The sequence below is a fragment of the Styela clava genome, chromosome 8, assembly GCF_964204865.1.
Source record: "Styela clava chromosome 8, kaStyClav1.hap1.2, whole genome shotgun sequence".
Lineage (NCBI taxonomy): Eukaryota > Metazoa > Chordata > Ascidiacea > Stolidobranchia > Styelidae > Styela > Styela clava.
Genome location: NC_135257.1, coordinates 19,239,288 through 19,261,436, shown reverse-complemented (window position 1 = coordinate 19,261,436; position 22,149 = coordinate 19,239,288). Strand labels below are relative to the sequence as shown.

At 35.4% G+C, this 22,149-nt stretch overlaps 1 protein-coding gene across 1 annotated transcript in view; it reads left to right on the top strand.

Annotated features, from left to right (window-relative positions):
- Positions 1 to 6,761: 6,761 nt before the first annotated feature.
- Positions 6,762 to 22,149, top strand: part of LOC120346739 (uncharacterized) — a 36,995-nt gene continuing 21,607 nt past the window's right edge. Inside the window, exons 1-5 of the mRNA XM_039416551.2 lie at positions 6,762 to 6,829; positions 7,382 to 7,664; positions 8,073 to 8,192; positions 13,602 to 13,707; positions 14,869 to 15,042. Coding sequence (XP_039272485.2) covers positions 6,762 to 6,829; positions 7,382 to 7,664; positions 8,073 to 8,192; positions 13,602 to 13,707; positions 14,869 to 15,042 — 751 coding nt within the window. The remainder of the gene's footprint in view (positions 6,830 to 7,381; positions 7,665 to 8,072; positions 8,193 to 13,601; positions 13,708 to 14,868; positions 15,043 to 22,149) is intronic.

The window sequence follows — 22,149 nt, the reverse complement described above, 5'->3', positions numbered from 1 at the left end:
TATTTGCGGACCCCTGGTGTGTCCAATGATGTTGCTACCGTGGTTGTAGAATGAATCAGAAGACTCAAAGATTCCGGATTGGTTGTTTATTGTACGGCAATTCCAATATCAAACTTAAAACAACATAAACAGACAACACAACAAAATATAGCTAAGGAACCGAAAACACGACCACCCGCCATCGCGGCAGCCGGAGAAGAGAGATCGAAAGACAGTTTTTGCCTCACATGTAGTGAATGAGTCCAAATCTGACAAAACAGCCGTAAATAAATGTCAACATAACAGTCTATAAACATGAAAATATATATATACACAAAACATAAACGCGGACACTTTAGTCCGCGACATTTTGCTAGCCAGATTTTCTCTATGAAGAATGCAATGCGTAAAATTGATATAAGGTGCAATTTGTAATACTCTTGCTAAAAACCTTTGTTTTCCCGCCATGGCCCCAGCCCTATCAGTACAAATGCTAATACACCGCTCCCATGATAATCCATCATTCTGTAGTCTCGTCGCCACTGCTGAGAATATGTCTTGACCAGTGCATGTTCCAGAAAGCGCCAAGCACATGAGTAACTTATATACCTAACGAACACAATCAACTGCGCTAAACCAGACGTATCCGTGGATTCATCCAATTGCAAAGCGTATTTTCCTCCTTTGACTCTATCAATCAGTTGGCACCAAATATCTTGACCCATTTTGCTGATACGTCGGCGAATGGTATCTACAGACAGTGGTATTTCTTCCATTTTCTTAGTTACCTTGTCACCATTCATATTTGACTAATTGCAATAGTTTTGATTAGTGTTTCTCCAATGGTGTGTGCTTTTTTATCTTTTGCGATTAAATATGCCACTTCATACAATGCTTTATGAGATTTTTCTAAGATTGTGAGATACTTTGTCATTGTTTTCTTTTCGCCCAACAATTCTTTTTATGATCGGCGGAAAAATGTATTGGTTTGTCAATGAATTCTGGATGCTTTGCTCTAAGATGGCGTTTCAATCTCACTGCTTTCAGGCTCTCGTTGGCAAGAACACGGGAACAAACAACACATTGAGGACGTGACTCATCATTTATAAGAATACACGTGAAACCAAGCTTTATAAATTCTTCGCTGTACTTCCGCTTATAAGGATGGCTTGAGTGATGTATTTCTATCCGATGAGGGTGAGGAGATGCGTCTTTTGTCGGGCGCTGATCCCCACTGCTTGAAGACGTAAAGATGTCTGAAGGTGCATGCGGTGTTCTGTTCTCACTTAATTTCTCCGTTGTATCTTCCGCTCGCGACTTTTTTGGAGTATTCTTCAGTAACCAGTTTGTCAACATTATTTGTGACTAAAACTATCTTTAAAATTCTTAACCCCGCTAAATTTTGAATTCAACCAAGAATGTATTACAATAACAAATGAAACAGCACCCTAACTATTCGATTTGGAATGGACAAATCTCATCATCTGTCTTTATCAAGCAATTCCACATGACTACTGCTAACCTCGCATTGCTACGAAACATTACAATTGTATACCTACGTAGTAGGATAATACCAATTAACAATGCAAACATCTACGTAATAAATGCTTCCTCCGATTGTCGATCCCGGCAAAATTCTTCTGTTTTATACTCTACCATTGCAAAAATAGTGGGTCCTATTTCAATAATTGTTTTGCGAGTTCGCGCCTATAAACCGGTTTATATGTTTCAAACTATCATTTTATTTCAATACATTCAACAACCTTTCATTTACATGTTCCTATTATAGAAAAATTTGGCCTAGTCTATCACAGCTATTTCTAGATTAATTTTTGATTACTGCATTTAAAATAAAACTCCGACAGAGCAAAATGATTATTGAGTTATTTGATTAGGACTTATATCTTCCAAAACACAACTAAAAACTAACAAACAACACGCGAAAACTGCCAAAACGAGATAATATTCGCAACCACGAAAGACTGTCTGAATGTCAAAAGTATCTGAGCGCTTCTGAAACGTTTATTGTTACTTCAATTTTGCACTTATGCTGATTGGCCAATGTTACGACAGTAAATAATGAAGTGTATACTCGGGAAAACATTCATAATTATAATCAGAGATTTATAAAGTTGTTATACATAAATACGCTACACAGACGCGATCCTCATATTTATGGAAAATTTAAATTGTTTCGCGACCCAGAGCGGAGGGCTTCGCGACCCAAATTTGGGTCGCGACCCCGTAGTTGCGGACCCCTGCATTATAGGAAAGGTTCTATATCAGGGGTGAGCACAATTTTTTAGTATAAGAGCCGCATGCTGCAAGTCAGAACTTTAAAAGAGTCGCAGAATTTGTGAATTTATTAATATTATCGAAATACCATGAACAGAAAAAGAAATTCACAATCATTTAATTCGTGCTCCTCCGGTTCACGTAATCGCTGATCAGCTACGACTTCCGTCACTATCAAGTGCACTATCTGAAGTGAATGACTAAAAAAAACTAAAGTCCATGCATCCGAATCAAATAACTGGCTAACAGCTAACTAATCCCACTCCCGACATGAACCCCGACGTCACGGCGTTCTCTCGTACTAGACCAGTGGTTCTTAAACTTTTTGAGCCGCGCCCCCCTTTGAAAATATTTACAAACTTCGCGCCCCCCCTATTTTTGCTTTGAAAAAATGCTTTTGTGATGGGCAGGTTGCTATTTAATAAGATGGCACTATAAGAGTGTTGGTCTCATATCGTCATTGCTCAGATTGTTTAGGCATAAAACGCTTCGGAGTACAACTTTGCCATTCACTGTCGTATGTATAAAGCCAAATAATGGTTGGTCATCATACATTCTCGTATTTCCCCTCAGTTTGTAATACCTGGTAAAGACAAACTAATTTTTAAGTAAAACTAAACACGCAATGAACCTATGCTTTAATGTATTTTCTGCTTAAACGTTTACATAAGAACTTAAAATTTCAATCAATTGTTTACTTCATCACTATTGAGCGATGCCAAAATTATTTACTGTGTGTTAAAAATAAGCAACAATTACAGACTTCTTGGCTTGCCTAACGTTTCAAACAAAATGGAGAAGTACAAATGAATTTATGTAAATTTAAAAGCAGTTCATTTTTTAATAGTTATTATGAATGTGGACGTTTCCTCGGCCCTTGACCACTGAAAAATAAAGTCGCTAAGGGGTTTGCGATAGCATTTTGTTTAAATCTCGATTGTTTTCGTAAGCGTGGCCCGCTATGCCGTAAAAATCTTGATTTTGGTGATTTTTCTCCCTAAATCAGAAATTTCCCTCGACATATTCTTGTGTCGCGAAGACGATTATAATTACTTTTTTTTATTTTCGAATAGAACCATGACATCTCTGAGGAGAACGAGTTAGTTTTTATTATATAATCATCAGCGACGAGATGCTAAAGATAGAATAAAGTAGTGAATCTGCAACCAAATATTTCTTTATTGTAGAAGCGAGATTATAAAATACTAAAAATAAAACTGAAAACACCATGAGTTTTGTTTTGGGGTGGACCGCGACAGATTAAAAACACTTTCTTAGACATTGCAAATCTCATGAATTCCTTGTGCCTGCGGCACACCAGTAGTGTTCTAAAACTACCGACTTGAAATAAATTTTACTCCGTGGGATTTTATCGTAGACTAAGGAATTAATCGAGCATTGCGATAAAGCGGAGTAAGAGTTGCAGGGACACCTCATAATGGTGACATTGGCAAGAATACAAATCAAAACAAAATGTAATCGGGCACTTTGCCACACATTTTTATGGTTGCGGATTACCGTGGTATTTTGGAGTAGTGGTGCTTTTATTTTATCGACGCAATCGCAAGATTTAATTTATCACAATCAAATGAATAAAGCAACCATTTTGAATGAATATTTTATTCAACACGAAAACCATTACATATCCGTTGACAAAGTTGGGTGGGCTCTTATAAGGACTGGCGTAATGTCGAGGACAGACTCAGGATTCGTACCGCGGGGATTTCGAGTCGATGAATATGTATTTTAATTGTACTAAATTAAGTATACTTTCTGGGATATTATACCAGATTTTTCTAATGAAGTCAACGAATTCGCATCAGTGCAATATATATCAAAACGAAATATAATCGGGCAGTTGATCACACTTTGATATGTCCGCGGATTGGCGTGGTATTTTAGATCGGTAATGAGTTTATCTTGACATGAGTCGCCGCAACCGCAAGTTACCTTGAACACAAATGAATTAAAATAGAGAGACATTTTGAATTTTTTTAGTTATTACGAGACGGAAAAAATTATTATACCACGAAAAAGCCGGTATTTTTAATGAACGCGGAGACCGTTTCAGGAGCCGTTACATGTAAATTTCCGATTCCATCTTGTGACCTCTTGCGCCCCCCCTGTGAGCATCTCGCGCCCCCCTAGGGGGGCGCGCCCCCCAGTTTAAGAACCACTGTACTAGACAATAGACATATAATGTTATTTGGACGTTGTTGGCTGACTGCAAAATCTATTCTAACCGATAATAACTGTACAAAAACTAAAACCCCAGCCGATATAAATTTTTATTAGATTCAAAACCATGGGTATCGCTGATTGATACCGGTAACCAGCTTTGATTTCCCAAGGCGTCTACCCTACAGTAAAATTACGTGTTCAATATTTTACCTATGGACCTTTCCCCAGCCTTCGCCCTCCAAAAATTCTTCCTATACCTTACCATTGAAAAATTTTCGGGGCTATTTTAAGAGTGTTTTTGCGAGTTGGCGCCTGTAAAACGGGGTATGTGTTTCAAACGATCATTATGATTCATCGCATACAACAATCCTTATTTTAAAAGTACCGGTAAAGAATTTTAGCCTAGTCTATCACAGGTATTTCCACACTAATTTTTCATTACTGCAATAAAATTAAAACTCCCAGGAAGACAGAGTGATCATTGATATAATCTGATTTATATTTAGGTTTCCGAAACACAACAGAAAAATAACAAATACAGTTCAAAAACCCGAAAACGAGGTAATATTTACGACCACGCTTGGAAATCTGTCTGAGTGAGAAAAATGGCTGAACGGGTTCCAAAAGGGAGCATTGTTACCTCACTTTTTGCATCTTGCTGATTGGCTAATGTCACGAAGTAAACAAGGAAGTTGATGCTCGGGGAAAGGTCCGTCAACCTGACTTTGACTTTCACCACTCGACGGGGCTACAGATCAGAACAAGTTGGAACTTTGCCGATTACGCCGTCCCTGGTCTCCTCTGCAATCTGGCCATGTAGATCACACAGTTCGCTGTATGTAATATTTTTGCTTTATTTCCATTTTAAATCATTAAGACGCAATAGGTTGAAACAATCTAATCTTAAGCTTGCAGTCATAAAAGTTGTACCTGTGCACTGTGAAGGATTAGAATATCGTCCAGGAGTCAAATTGTCAGTCAAATTGATAGCGGTATTATACGGTTTTTTTACTTTTTGGGGTCAATCGGAGGTCAGGTCATACAAAATTGACTAAAATTAGTTAATTTGCTGATTCATTTAATCTCATGGTCTGTCACTGTGAGGATAAGATTTACATATTTATCCAGATAGAAACGAAAGCCGATAAAACAACCTAATCATGTGGCGAACCACGAAGGTTGACAGTCCATCTCAGCATGTCGGGTATCATGGTACGGTATGGGACTAGTTAGCCAGGTATTCAGTTTTCTGGTGCATGGACTCGATTCAAGACCGACACGTTTCCTCAAAAATATGACAGGGTCTTATTTCAATTATCTTTTAAAAATTTTATTTTTGGGGGATTTTTTTTATTTTCATTCATCAAAAACAAAATTACAAAGTAAAGAATTACCTTGAGAGATTTTCAAATATTTGAAAAAAAACACCGATATCCATTCACTTCTAAATCAGTAAATAACACATTTTTATTAAAAAATGCCAAACATCTGAACATAGAGTATTCAAAAATGACCATAATTATATTCATCCTCTGGCGGTCCTATGTTAAAATCATTTTCAAAATTCAGACTAGGTCGTAAAACACGATGTACTATTTGACAATGATATTTTTCAAAGAGCAGGTGGGTTTAGTGTAGTTTCGTACCTTGGAAGCACTTCTAGTGGGTGTAGCACAGTGATGAGCTGGAAAAATCGTAACAACTGGAACACACCTAATTCGCAAAAATGTAATATATTTACAACACGATGTGGACCGAATGTTTGAACTGTCCTAAGACAGAGAACTGTCATAAGATGCAGAATTACAAGAATATTTATAGCAATTCAATACAAATGTTATTTTTAGAAAAATATAGGATTAATTTCCATTGAGTCAAATATCTGTTACATGTAACTTCTGTCTGTCTGTACTAATTATTTGCGTGATGTGATGTAAAAAAAAATTACGAATTATAATGTAGCAAAACATAAATTAATAACCAGTTTAACCAGAGAAACTAGACATTTTGTACCATAATTTTATTTTAACAACAGGAACTTAAATGCAATAAAATGTCCAACAACAGGAACGCCGAACAGCTCACAATCACAATTTTTGCCTATGTCTATCCTAATTTTCACCTGATTGCGTCATCTAAAAATTATGTCACTACGTTGTCACAGTGACGTAATAAGGCCATTCGAACGAGAATACTGTAGTATAGTTTTGTACTTCCAGTGGGCGTAACATAACGAATTTCGCACATATGTTATTCCCAACCCCCACCTGGGCCTGGCTATGCCATCCAAAAATTATGTGACCACAATGTCACAATCAGGCCATGGAGCTTGCCAAAGCCAACTAGAAGTGCTAATCTATATCAGACCCGAAATGTTTGTGGATTTAGATTTTTGGATTGTGTTAGTTCTGTGCCCTTCGTACAGTTGTTTCTCTTTTTGTATTGTCTTGTGGTTATTTACCTGCTGCTGTGCTGTTGCTGTGGCAAAATCATGATATAGGAGGAATTTTATCCTGTAAACTTAGAAATAAACTACCGTAAATTCTTGTTGTTATGATAAAATCTATTCATTGTAATAAACGGCCTAAATAAGTTACACTCAAGATGCCTAAAGCTTCTAGGGTTTTATTATTTCTCATTTACTTCTGAGTACTATGGGACCCGATATTCATCCATGATTTTACTATTTTATTTGAGTGAATGCATGATTTTACTATTTTATTTGAGTGAATCCATGATTTTACTATTTTATTTGAGTGAATGCAGACACTTTATTCTTTCAAAGGTGCCTTTCACGCTCGTTTGCGGATCTCTTCAACAAACTCTGTGCTGAAGATGTACAGCGGAGTCCTTGCCTTACTGGTACCGACACACAACCTTTGTGTTTGTATATTTAAACATTGCTCTCCTATTCTTTTATTTTCAGATCTGATACTCTTATCAACTATACTTTATATAACTTATTAGTACAATTTTCTGTACAATATAAAGACATCATGATTGAACAAGAACAAATAGATTTCATTATCAACCACCATATGTTTTATCCCGCTGTAGGGTTGGTCGGTTTCGTCTTTATTCTTTTTGTCCTTAAATTCCTGATGGGATCTCGTGCCACCGATTCTCGAAGTTCGTTAGAAGATGATCCCAAGTCTAATTCCGGAAAACGTAAGAAAGGAAAGAAGCAGAAAGCAAGTCAAGAAAAGAAGGTGACTTCAGTTATTCCTTCAGTTGTTTTGTCACAATAGAATCCCAACTTAACTCTTGCATCATAAAGCATGTTATCTCATTTGGGATCTGTTGCTCAAGCATAAATTATACACAGTTGCCCATGTTTTGGTACTCCCGTAGTGTGTGTACCAGGTTAGGTTTAGGCCATCATTTTATTCCGATTTTTCTTATTTTAGTTCTATTACGAGTTCGGGGACTGTCTGTTTTAGCCAAGTGAATATACCACCTGCCCATAGGTTTCAGTCTCTTTACACAACTTGATGTAAGTTAGGCAAACAAAATTAGTTACCTCCATATTGGTACACACACTTCTGGAGCGCCCATGTATTACTAGAATTATGTACTGGTATTATTCAGTTAAAACTTTTCTTTTTTATTCATTTCAGCAATCATCGGATTCTTCGCCCAAGTCCAAGAAAGTTTCGCGCAAAAACGAAGTCGATAGTTTATTTGAAACCGGTAATAAAAGAAATTTGGAAGAGGGAAACATTCCTGACAAGAAAAAGGTTTGTTTCTTTATTTTATAAGCTTTCTATTTTTTAAGAAAATTTCTTCAAAGCGAAGTCACACACACTCACTCAGAAATAAAGAGGAGATTTTTGAGAAATATTACTGGTGATCATTGAAGTGTTGAGAGCTACTGAAATCACCCTATTTTACCAGGATATTTGTTGCTAGGCAGGAGTAGTTATTCTTTAATATATGTTTCTCATCCTGTTGGATCTGTATGTATCATGGGCCATAAAGCTGATGACACCCAGGAATATCCAGAATGAATTGAATGTTTGAAGGTGTTTGAAATTGGTTATATTTGATTGAGTAAAGGAATAGGAGTATAGTGAGATATCATATTCCAATTTGAAAGTTTGTGATTTTTACTATTTGGCATCAGGTGATCAGTTAAAAATAGACACCTTATTAACTTTATGACAATATAAAAAATAATGAACTAAAAAAAAAAAAAAAATAAAAATGTTTATCCAGCCTGCATTGTATTGGCTTGTGAATTTTAGGTGCATGTATTGCACAACTACTCACCTGCCAGTAGACAAAATGCTGCCTCCTGGATGACTGATGTGTTTGCCTGATGGCCAGGTTATTTTCATACCACTGGTTTGTGTGTTATTGAGTCCATTATTCAGCCCAAACCCATCACCTTGTACTTCATTCAGAAATTTCTTAGGTTGTTCTATATTTTGAAGTGTTCAAATAGTTGCTTTTGGTTGAAGGTAGAACTTTTACATAGTCTTGTTTTGGTTGAATGTGGCATAACTTGTTAAAAATCCTAATAATAATAAAAACGAGAATATCAGTCAGAGACCGAAGACTTATCGATCGAAAGTTAGGGGATCCCCAAAACAGCGCTCTTACTCCATAGTGACACCTCGTGTCCCATCACTAGTTAATTGATAACTCGCCAATTATACGACATAGTTCGCCCTAAATCAATAAGCTTCTGGTACGAGATATGATGAATGCACATGCAAAATCTGGAGCAGATTCAATCTCGCTTTCGTGAGATATCGCATGCATCTAACAGACAAACAAACAGACAGACAAATACCTATCAACATACTTACCGATTAAAATCGATAAGTAATAACAGACTGTTATAAACATTTTTGTTCTAATTTGGAAATATGCTCAGTATAACAGAGGTGTCATAGCTAGAATATCTATCCCATACATTTATCAAATATACTTAAAAATTAGAATGTAGAGCTTTCATTTTCAACCATTCCAATTTTCAGTTCTCTCAAGCTTATTTAAAATAGCAGAAGAGGAGAATAGCATCCTGTATAAGGCAATAGTAAAACAAATCATGACCCTTAATATATCCCTAGTGTTATATAGTAGACTATAAAGCCTTTGACAGTGTCTTTGGTGAAATAGTTGAATTCAGTACACAACACGCCCTCAATGACTTTTGAAAGTTGTGTTTTGATGATTCACAATAAACCTTTCATATTGATACACAATTCATAACAATATGAGTAATTCGTGTTTAGTGATACTCGCATGAAAGTTTGTGTATGATTTGTATGTTGTATGATTCTAGTCTATTTGTCCTCAATCGGTGAAAGTTTCTTCTATTATGCTATTATACATGCTTCCACACATTCACTCTATTCTAGTGTTTCCCAACCTATGGGTGGCCGTGGCGAATTTTTTTGAGTCGCTTGTTTTTTCGACAAAAACCTAAAAGTCACTGAAATACTACATGTTGGTTAGTATTTGAGCATGTCTCTTGGTTGGGAGATTTTACAACATTTATTTGTAAAATAATTTCGGTCGCTTAAAAAAAGGTGGGAACCAGTGCTCCATTCTAAACAGACAAGCAATCTCTGATGTGTGAGAAGCTATTATTTTTAGTAGGACCAGAAAGCTTTACTGTTCAGCAATGTTCCCTCTAATTTTTTGTAGTATGTAGTACTTTTTTGGAAATGACTAATAATTGTGCAAAAACGAAAGAAATTTTGGCGTTCTAACCGGGTAATGGGTCGGCCAACAACAAACTTTCTCAACCTGCCAACCAAGAACATTGTTACATTACATCAAAGTACGTCTGTGCGCAGTAAATCTATGCGTGTGCGCAGCCTCTGAAAGCGGTGTGGGCGCGCACACGCGCACACCTTAGAGGGAACACTGCTGTTCAGCATTGCCAATTCAGTTATCACACACCGAGAATCTATCATTGGACACAAAGTGGACCTAAGAATCGTTTTGTTGTTACAATGTCGTTGTTGTTGGTATTTTTCTCCTTATTATTAGGAAAAAATCGTCTTTCTCCTCAACTACTTGACCAATTGCTAGGACATTTTCAGTGGTTGAAGATTGTATTTTTCACTAGAAGGCTGTTACTTTTGTGTCCATATATTCGAACATAGCTCTCTTGTTAACTGATCAAAATTTTTCTCTTTCTAAATTGCCAACTCTGTGAGGTGAGAAGCAGAGATAGCCAAGGTATACTAGTCTGAATACATCCATAATCATATCTTTGAATGTAGAACATTAAATAATATTCTAATCTGGGCCTCTGTGATAGATACCCTCCTTTCCCGAGGATAACTATTCTGAATATATTTCTAAGATGGCGCACAATCTGAACCCTAACCTGGTACACATGCTATGTTCAAGTTGTGCGCCATCTGGATGCATATACTTCTGGAGGTCCCTAAAAAGACCACAAACAGTAATATTTGTGCACACGTAAGAAACCTGGCAAATGATAGTTTTGCATCAGGCACAGGGAGTGTTGCTATAACAACCAGCTTCAAATTTCGCCGACACCAGTAGAAATATTCAATGACTGGAGTCAGATAGCAATTTGTAGACAATAAGAAATTAAATGAAGCCTTTTTTGGCTTACTTTGAGGCTCGATTCTCAAAATAATAACAGAATCACGTCGGATATAATAAATTTCTTTTTTTTTTGTCAATTTGAATATTTGTAAACTTGATTGGAACTGATAAAATGGGAATCGTGGTTAGATTCAAGGTCTTATCTTTTATCAGCTAATTTCAGTTTTTTTTAAGAAAAATTGAGTCCTCACTTTGAAACAATGAACCCACTAAATCGCCAAGAGATTCTTCGGCATTATAAAATCATTATGTATAATTAAGCCTTAGCAAAGGATAATTAATGCAAGATTTGCACCAAATCAATTTAGCATAACAGTTATTAGTGAAATACGAAATTTGCTTTCTATCTATTTCTATCATTCAGTTGTTTTTTCTCAAAGACGAACTCGCATACCAGTAAGATGATGTATGTCTCTGTATTTAGTCCCACGAGATTTAAACATAAGTTTATAGCACCTGCTGTCTCAAGATTTTTACGTTGATTTCCAGATATTGATTTGATACTTCATTGTATAATTTGTTGAACACTGGCCATGTTAATAAAATTATGATTATGTTTTAGTTTGTTTTCTCAGGGGGTTTAAAATAATTTATTCAAAAAACTAAAATTAGAGTTTTTCCATTTATGAAATTTGGTTGGCCATACTCTTACACCGCTTAGCGCATCCACGATTTACTGCAACTTTGTTCTCAGTGCTCTTTCTGCTTATATTTGAAACTCACAATTTATTTTCGCATGAAATTGTATGAAAAAAAAAATATATATATAAAAATATTTTTCACAACTAAAGCTTGGATGTGTGGCCCGATTGGTTCTTGGCTCATACGCCTTACCAGTGTTCCCTCTAAGGTGTGCGTGCGCACACAGCTTTCAGAGGCTGCGCACACGCATAGATTTACTGCGCACAGACCTATTTCGATGTAATGTAACAATGTTCTCGGTGGGCAGGTTGAGAAAGTTTGTTGTTGGTCTACCTATTACCCGGTTCGAACGCCAAAATTTCCTCATTGATTTTTGCACAAATATTAGTCATTTCCAAAAAAGTGCGCACACACCAAAGTTTCTGCGCACACATACTACAAAAAATTAGAGGGAACATTGCCCCTTACTAAGGAAGGAAACAAATTAGTTTATTAGGTAATCATTCAAGTTTTAAATATAGAAATAACTGCTTGGCTTCTTTAGAGCAAAGATCTTCTCTTTCACTCAAAACTCCTTTTTATCAGTATTACTTTATTCTGATTTGATATTCCTAATCTTTCAATGTTGGACAAATGACACAGATATAGGTAGGAAGTTGAATTTAACTTCTTTATAATAATGTTACCCCCAACTTTGGCACAAACTTTCACTTTTGGGTTTATCAGGAGAGTGATTTAAGACTAAAGTCTAGTTTATAAACAAATTTAGCTGTTGGTGTGATAGTGGACTCAAACTTTACTGCTGTATTTCGAAGTAGACAAGTGGGAGAACTATAAATATCAGATAACATGACCCTTGGGACTTGTAGTTATGTTGAGAGTTATTTAGTTAAATAGGATTAGTGATGTAGTGATTGTTGGAAAAAGATTATCATTGTATTGAATTATCTAATGATGTTTGCTTCGATTATTCTTTGGCAGTTATTGAATGTTTCAAAAAAATTAGATAATTTGACTTAAATTTTGGGTAACAATATTTTTCTTTATATGCTTTTTTCAATTTCCGTTTTCATATTTTGAAGTGGAATAATTGCAGTAAACAGTTTTTATTGGCTAGCAAACATGTATGCATCACACAGTGCAAGAAAAGTGGAACAAAATATAGGCAGTTCGTCATAACCTGTCACACATCTCAAGATGAGATGAACTGCTTTTCCCCACAAAAGAATATTAAATATATTTTGATCTATACAAACTGAATTATTGATTTCTAAACAAATGTTATAATCTGAGCTCAGGTAGATGGGGAAAAGGATTTTCATGTTTCCAGTGAAATAACTTTTTTGTTTGATTCCTTTTACGATAGATACCTCTCTTTGCTCGTTTTTGTGCTTGAAATCCCCTCCATTCTCCCTCAACATGCATTAAAACTCTGTTTTCGTTGTTTGTTCAATCTATAAAAGATCCATGGCTAATGTTTCGTGCATATACCATATATACCATAGTCCATACCCCCTGTCCATAGGCTTCAGTCCCTTTACACAACTTGATGTAAAGTGGGCGAACAAAATTGGTTACCTTCATATTGGTACACATACTTCTGAAGCGCCCATTTTTACTGTATTTTTATTTCTATATTTAGGTTCTTTTTTACTATATTTACTTATATTTTTTATTTACTATAAGTTTAAAGAATTTAGTTTTATGTCTGACCTTGAGAAGTCAAATACTTAAAATGACAACTTTTGACAGCAGAAACTCAGTCGCTAATACTGAAAATGATTCTTGAATTTACCATATCGAATATAATCAATTTCTATCTGTTTTGAATATTTGATTCGTTATGTAGACTCGTATATTTTAGTCTGGAACCTACCGTAATTTAATTAATATTGTTTTTCTTCAAACAGGATGGAAAATCAAAAAGTAAATCGAAAAAGAAGAAAAGTCAAACTCAATCGAGTAAAATTGAAAATACAACAATTGAATCTCAACCTATGGATGCTATGTTTGATTGTGAGTTTTTATTTCTAATCCAGGAGTCTTCAGAAATATCTGAAATAATGAGTTGACTGTAGAAAGGATTTAGCTTATACAGAATTGCAATTTACCGTAGTTGCCGAGAATTGGAAATTGATTTTAGGAAACTATTTCATCTCTGTTTGGCGACTAGTCTTGGTTTATCTCGAATTTTGAAAACATTTCATTTGTTTGAACTTCAATGTCTATGTCAATGTCTTCAATGTCTATCTTCAATGTCAGGTTCATAAGCAAAAGAAATCAAATTACTTCTTGCCTTCTTTCTGAACTAGGGTTAGCACGTGCAGCCACATTCATGACAAGCTACCATTTTTGGAAAACCAAAATCTTGTTTAGCATTGTGTTTAATGCAAGAATTTTTACCTGCTCTCACCCCTAGGTAATCTAATCTAATCTGCTATCTAGTCTACTTATGTATGTGTCTTTTCGTTTAAAAGTTTTTTCGGAGCAAAAATTGTGTGTTGTCGAAAAATAGGTAACATACTACTAAAAAGACCACAAACAGAGTAATATTTGTGCACACGTAAGAAACCTGGCAAATGATAGTTTTGCACCAGGCACAGGGAGTGTTGCTATAACAACCAGCTTCAAATTTCGCCGACACCAGTAGAAATATTCAATGACTGGAGTCAGATAGCAATTTGTAGACAATTAAAAAACAGGATAGATGAGTGGTAATTGCACAGAAAAAATGTTAATAATATTTGAATAGTTTGATTCTTTTTAGATAATGATTGCAGTTAATTTTGTTATTCAGCTGTCATTTTATTAATTAAGATAGTACTCTCTATTTCGAAGTAGATTGACTAAAAAAGAAGTAAAACTAGTTGGCACAAATTTATCTCTTACTCGAAATAATCAGAATATGGTACCTTAATATTGTTGCTTTCAAAATACATTTCATTGGATAGTATAGGATTTACATATTAATCCTGGGGAAGAGGTAAACTGATGAGACAACCTAATCATATAGCGAAACACAGCCTCTCGTCCGGTTACCAGTCCATATCGCGTATGGGATGAGTTGGCCAGTCATTCGTTTTCGGGAGAATGGACTTGATTGCAATTGATTCAAAATTGATTGATAATTGATAAAAATATTAGCACTTAATACACTTTATTATCCTCACTCTACAGCCGGTGAATGGAAAACCGTTAGTACGAAGGAACAGCGAGAGCAACAGAAGCGAGAAAAACGTAAATTGGAAGAAGATGTTGCTGTTGCCGTGGAAACCGCAGACAAAGCTAGTCTCGTACCTCTTGTTCAGCCTGTTTATAAACCAACACCTAATATATCTGCAATTGCTAAAGGTTTGAAATTATCATTATTTGAAAGATCAAATTATCTATTGATGGCAAGCTATTTTCTAAAAAACGCTTGGCATGATTTGAGTTTTTATTTTTGTGGAAACTGATGGTTTGCGCTTCTTATTAATTTTGATTCTTCTTCATGCAAAGCTTGGGTCTGGTGTTGTTTAGGACAGTGTTCAAAGCTATGCCATGAACATGGTCTGTGAACCCCACTGATCAATGTTACTGTAGTTAAAAACCGTCATGCAAAAGTGGATTTTGATTTTTCTTCACACAAAGCTTGTGTCTAGCTTTATTGAGGTCGATGATTTCAACCTTTCTTGTGTCCTGGACCCTTTTATGTGAAATTAGTTAAAACTGTCATGTAAAAGTGATCTATACTAGAAAATAACATGAATTGACTTCTAAATGCTCTGCGGAACTCTCAAAATTAAGACTATGTTTTTACATTTGTCACTGCAAGTGCTTGCAGAAAGATCAAACTTTTTCGTACGACAAACCACACAGAGGCGTGAAATAGGATTTTATTAACAGTTCGACATCAAATCAGTTTGAAAAGTCTCGTTGCTTCTCCATGTAAACAAATATCTGTACACACATGAGCATGGACTTTTAGATCCATTTAGAGCAGTGGTTCTCAAACGGTTAGACAATGAGGGGGCTTGAATGTAATTGAAAATAAAATTGATTGTTAGATTTGATCTTACTCGCCTTATTTTGGATATTTACCTTCCATTCATCTATGTATTTTTAGCGTGTTCGAATAAAACATACTTTCGCCTTACTATCTGTTATTCGAAGCTTATTGTTAGTTATGTATTTTTGGGGTGGGGCACGTTACTTCACAAATTCTAAAAAGGGGGCGTGGCCCAAAAAGTTTTAGAACCACTGAATTAGACTATTAAAAATTAACTCTTAACAAATAATTCCAAAATTCAACGATTTGTAAATTTTTAACAAGTAAATAAACATCTTAACACATCTCAAACAAGAGAGCAAATTCTTTTGAATCCATTTAAATTATTTAAAAATAAATTTTAAGATATAATTCCAAAATTCATCTATTTGTATATTGATATTCTAATTCATCATATTTTGACAGGTGTTATGATTTTTCATGGCCCTTCACAGACTTTGTTATTATTGTTAGGTCAAGTGGTCTGCAATATCACTCACATACTGAAGTGGTTTAAATCCCCTAAGTATTTTAAATATACATGTCCACTAACAAATGTACAATCAGTAGGGTTTTGCATGGCCCTTGGATAATTTCCATTCATGAGTTTGTCCCAGACATGGCCAAGTTTGCTATGATTACCAGTGCCAATACCCTTTGATTACTTGTATTTATTGATTGATTTTTAATGTTTAATTCTTGTGTGGTATTGCTTATCAATACGTATCGATAACTAGTGAAATCTGTAGTTATGTTTTTTAAAATTTCTTTAAATTTTTTTTGCTGAGTGAAAATATCACCAAACTGATGATATCAATGCTGCTACGGTTGTAACTGAGCTATGGATGTTTACCCGACCCTTGACCCCAGATAAATTCTCCCTATACTTTACTATTGCAAAATTTTGGATGCTTATTTTGCAAGTGTTTTTGGAGAGTTGGCACTCACAAGCTGAGTTACACGCTCAAAACCATTATTTTTATTAAAATATACATCCATGTTTCACTTACACATGCTAATGGCTCATTTTAGCCAGGTCTATCGCATCTTCTTCGGAACTAATTTTTGATTATTGCAACTAAACTAAAGCTCATTGGAAGACAAAATGACAAATAAAACTAACTAATTTTTACAACTTATTTTTGGAAACTAAAAACTGATAAATAACAGGCAAAACTGCAAAAACGAGGCAATGTTTACAACCATGCTTGAATATCTGTCCGAGCGAATGAAGTGTCTGAGCGGCTTCAAAAATCCCAATTGGTAAGTCATCAATGACTTCTTGGTGATTGCTCATTGTTATGGAAATAAGCAAGGAAAACGATGCTCTGGTAAACACCAATTGAACTGACTATATTCATGTTACATATTGGGGACCCCTGGCTCAATACATTAGCTGCATCTAGGGACGGTCAAAACCGAATAATCTATCTTTCCAAATACTTTGGATATCGAATATACAGGGTGTCCATAACGTCTCTTTACAATTTCAATTTTGTTATGAAGTCAGTTCTTAATACCTTGGCGCATGCAAATGCAGAAAAGTTAAGAGAATACTGATTTGATCAATTTTTTATTTTTTTTTAGTTTTCGGAAATTTAATGATGGCGTGTTTAGGAAGGCTTCAATTGCTAAAATAATAATTTTTTAAAATTGTTTTCCATTGTGTAAGATATATCACTGAAGTCAAGGTTTCAATGTGGCTTCTACAGTTTCATTAACCAAGGGGATTCACCAGAGGTTCTTAATTGTTGATAAATTAAAATCGTCTTGGTTTGGAAATCCACTCATTTCTTTTTCACATGATTAGGCTATCGGTTTCCTTCCATTTCATGATCAACAGATCAAATATGGCCATTGAGCACATATCAGACTGTAATAATGTTGTTGGTATTGCGATGCCTTCTGCTGTTTGGATATCGGTAATTGTATCCGTATCGACTAAAATATACAGATATTTCCGATAATATTAATCTGATCCAGAATGTTTTAAAGAATATAATGTCGACAATATCGGTGTATCGGTATCAGCGTTTTTTCGTTGGTATCCGCGACAAAAGTATCGGTACATCTCTAGTTCTTACTAGTGTCTTCACTTTATTTAACTTGTTCCCATGCGGCAAAATTTACCCCGATTAACAAATATAGCCTTTTCGTCGCCACCAATTAAATACAGACACGTCGACTATTAAATAGTACTTGGATTTAAAAATATGATATAACCTACAAAATGGTGGACAGCCTGCAAACATGCGGGAACGCACTTTCATTGTCGGATAAATTCGAGGTAAATTTCTAACGGAAAGCCTATTAGGACTATGTGCTATGGTGTACTCGTGTACGCTTTTAAAAATACTGTAAAATGCACTTTTTTGATTGTAAATTCAGATTGAAATTTTCTCTGAAAATGGAGTGGGTAAGTATTATCAGTAATTACCCAAGGCCGCTGATTTGGAACACTCACACTATGGTAATTGTGGCTTTTTATGGATTTTGAAGCATAGATGATTTTATAAATTGAATAACCTCGAAATTTTACTTACATCAACGAGTTTTGTTAGTAGTTGAGCCGCAGGAAAACCATATATGACAGGCCTGGTTAGCTCAAACGTCAGGAAATGCGTACGCCATTCAAATCACTTCACTGAGAAAAAGTGAGAACTCGATGAGAATAAAAGATATAAGAAATAGTGCGAGCGAGGGAGAGGAAGTCGAAAGATAATAAAGAGTATAATAGAAGCGTTAGATCAAATTTTCGCGCCTTTTGGTAATGCCGCCATACTGTTTCCTGGCTTTGCATGCGGAAGAGTAAGAACATGCCTCGCTGTGCGTACGAAGACAACGTCCCTTGTGCGTAAGATTAAAGTGCCGTAATCCTCGAAAAACGGCCCGCCGAGAGGCCTCGCAATCGAAGAATTTCTCCAGTTGACGAAATGACCTTTTTTTCGTGAGTATAGATGATCAGATATATAATATCCTTGTGATTTTTATTTGCTTCATTTGTTTATTTCGTTCTGGCGAGAATTGTTTCCAAATTAAGGATGTCGTTGTCGTAGTATTTTGGTGTTTTAGAATTTTAAAATTTGACTATTTTGAATTGGACCTCCAGAATGAATATGCACAACCTGAACATAGTATGTGTACCAGGTTAGGATTCAGGCTGTGCGCCATCCTGGTATACATACTTCGGGAGCACCTTCAATTTGATAAGGTGTGATCTTAATCTCGCTTTTTTGGCAAGTATTTATCTTTCTTCAAGGGATACTTATTCTGCTATCTATTGGTGTTGTTTTAAATTTGATTTTGATTCATCTGAATCTGAATACGTTTAGAAATTCATAACAATTACAGGAAGACTTTTTAAGAATTAACGATATTGCAAGGTATTATTTTTGTTTCGCCGTTTCACATTGGAATCACAGTTTGTATTAAATTTGTTATTAAAATTTGGTGAATATTATATTTAAAATAATTTAAACCGATATTTTTTCGCCAAATTTATGGCAGTTATAGAAAGATTTAATATAAGAATTCACGTATACAGACTACGTTTGCTAGGTTTGCGTATCTCTTTGTTTATATTGAATTTTTGACTATGATTCAGTGAATATTCGGCAATGCGAGCATCTGTAATAATTAACGAAAACATTGCTGTTGCCGTTGAAGTGTAAAAATGCTTTTTTTGTATCATGCATAGCGATTTTTCGTATCTTGTAACGCTTATCAGACCCTCATAACGCTTGAAAACCCATGTTTCCAGCCATCGGCCGGACCCCTTAACTGTTACGGTATAACTTGGCAATTAGAAATTTCACAACCCACCTTTCCTGGCTAGACCTCTCAATTCCGACTATTTTGTCCCGATTGTTGCTATTCTGTAGTAAAACTTATTCAGGAATTCCTTTTTGCGCTCGTTATTTTACAATGGAATCTCCGTTTATTAGATAAAAGATGAATCTTTAAATTCACACAATTCTAACTACCGCATTTTTTCATGAAATTCGGGGTTTAATAACGGTTGTTTGAAGGTGTAGATGAAATTTTGTGAAGTAGATAGATCTTGTTCAATATATTGATATTCAAGTTGTTTGATTCGTAATTAATATTATAAAATATTCGGGAATATTCGGATATAACCATTTATATAGAACACCTGTCGGCATTCGACACATTTGTACTCAATGTGAAATACTTCCAGGTCTCAGACAACGTTGTCTCATGACCGCGCAAGTAATAACCGGCAAGAATATAGTTTTGCTCCATTTTTGGCTCAGCAGTCAGTTCATGGCGAGATATTGTTTGTGAGATTGTCCTGGCGACGTTCGAAATGTTTTGGATTCTTGTGTCCGTGTGCGTATGGAATTGTATCGTGAGAAATTTCGTGTTAAAAATTGTTGATTGGGTTCTTTGAGAATTTTCGCATGATTGGTATTTGGGACAATGTCTGAAACCATTTATTGGAACCGAAAATTCTTGCGTGATAATTTTTGTAAACTATTAATAGTTTTATAATAAAATAACGCTACAATTTTGGCTCCCACGCATGTCTGTTTTTGCTATAGAATCGACCATTGTCGCCATTTCCATCCTCTGCCATCATTTAACTTTGTCGAAGACTTAATTTGGTGGCGACTTTCCATTGCGATTACCCATTTATCCTCTGGAAGAGCAAGCTATTAATGTGTCGTAAATACACTTTGTGATAAGACTGGGCAATTCTGACGTTTACAGTTTTGATTACAATTTTGAAATCTTCGAAAAATACCCCGATGATAATTTTTTTGCGAGTTTTTATATAGAAATGTGTGCCCTTCACGTCATCATAAAGCCTCTCCACGACCTATAGGTTATAACTTTGATTCACTGGATTTTCCAAAACCTTTTTTAACCGATGTTGAAACACTGAGAGGCCATGCCGATTTTTCATAGACCATACCTTGATAGGCGCCATTTATCTTTATCCAAGCATGGCACAAGGATAGATATTTTCTCCAGAATTCACGACCAGATGGCGTTTTGTAAACGGCCCAGTACAACCATATGCTGTCTCCATCATCAGTTTTATTCGCGGAATTTTTCGGCCGCAAAAGTTCAGTTCCATAGAATATGGTGTCGATGAAACGTATTAAAAAGCGAGTTAGTCTATTATTTTAGTCAGAAGGTAGAATTGGGTTTTATTTCGTAGAATATTTCCGACTATGTCGACATAAAATATCGTTGCTCAGATTTCAGTTTTATGTTGACCAGATTTTGTCTTTGTAGCATGTCTATAATTCGTAAAACACTTTCGGAGGTAAAAACTAGGATTTAGGAATGATTGTTTAGTCTTGGTTAGGTGTTATAGAATCTAAATTGCTCAACAATTAGGTTCGTCCAACAATTGTTTCAAAATATTTTGAATTGCTTGCCTATTATACAATCATCCTCGCAAAAACTGTTTGTAGGTACATCTGTCTTGAAATTAACGATCGAAATTAAAATAATGTTTGAAATATATAAACATATCTATATGAATATTATTTATTTCAATTCAGTTTAATTAACTACCTCTATAAACTTTACCATTTTGCTTGTTGCTGTCGTTCGAACTGGCGGGGTAAGTAATAAACGCCATTTTATTGTTTTATCGATTTCGAAACAAAACAACGCTGTGGCACTTCGTTACAGGGACGCTTTCATTAGACCGATTGTCGTATTCAACCTATTGGGGTTTAACGTACTGGCATTGGTTTTCCATGAACAAAGCAGAAAAGGTGCTGGTCGTTTGAGGAGAGCTTGTTTCTTATTGTCGCAAATGCGCCTGTATACTTACCTAAGTTATCCATGACACCGTGTGATTTCGTTACAGCATTCATTGCACCGATTTATATAAACATTGTCGTATAATTTTAGTCACTCGTTTTAAACCTATTGGATTCTAACGTACCGGTATGCCTTTTCATGGACAAACCAGAGAAAGCACTGGCGTTGAAAAGAGCTTGAAATAAGCGCGAGAAGATAAATCTTTAATCAGGCAATTTGAACTGTTATTGTCTGCTTGAAATAGGTTTATGACGACCACACGTAATGTATATTTAGATGCCTCAGCGATCACTCGGTCAAGGATTGATATCAATTGCGGAAACGACATTTTTATTTAATCACCCGTTTTGCAAAATTTCAACTTAACCTGAAATCGGAGTATGTCGAATTCAATTTACCACCAAGCACCTCGCTTCATGTTAGAATATGCTTCGTATGACAGAACAAAGCGTAAAAATAGTGACAATAATATGTTTCACTGGCGTTCCTTCCACCTTCATTTTACAAAAGTCTCGATACAAGCAACCAATGTTATGTAAAGAGATTCTACTTTTGAAGAGAACAGAATCTTTCCTGCCCGGCCTTATTTATTTGGTTATGTAAATAAGACTCTTGATCGACGACAATGT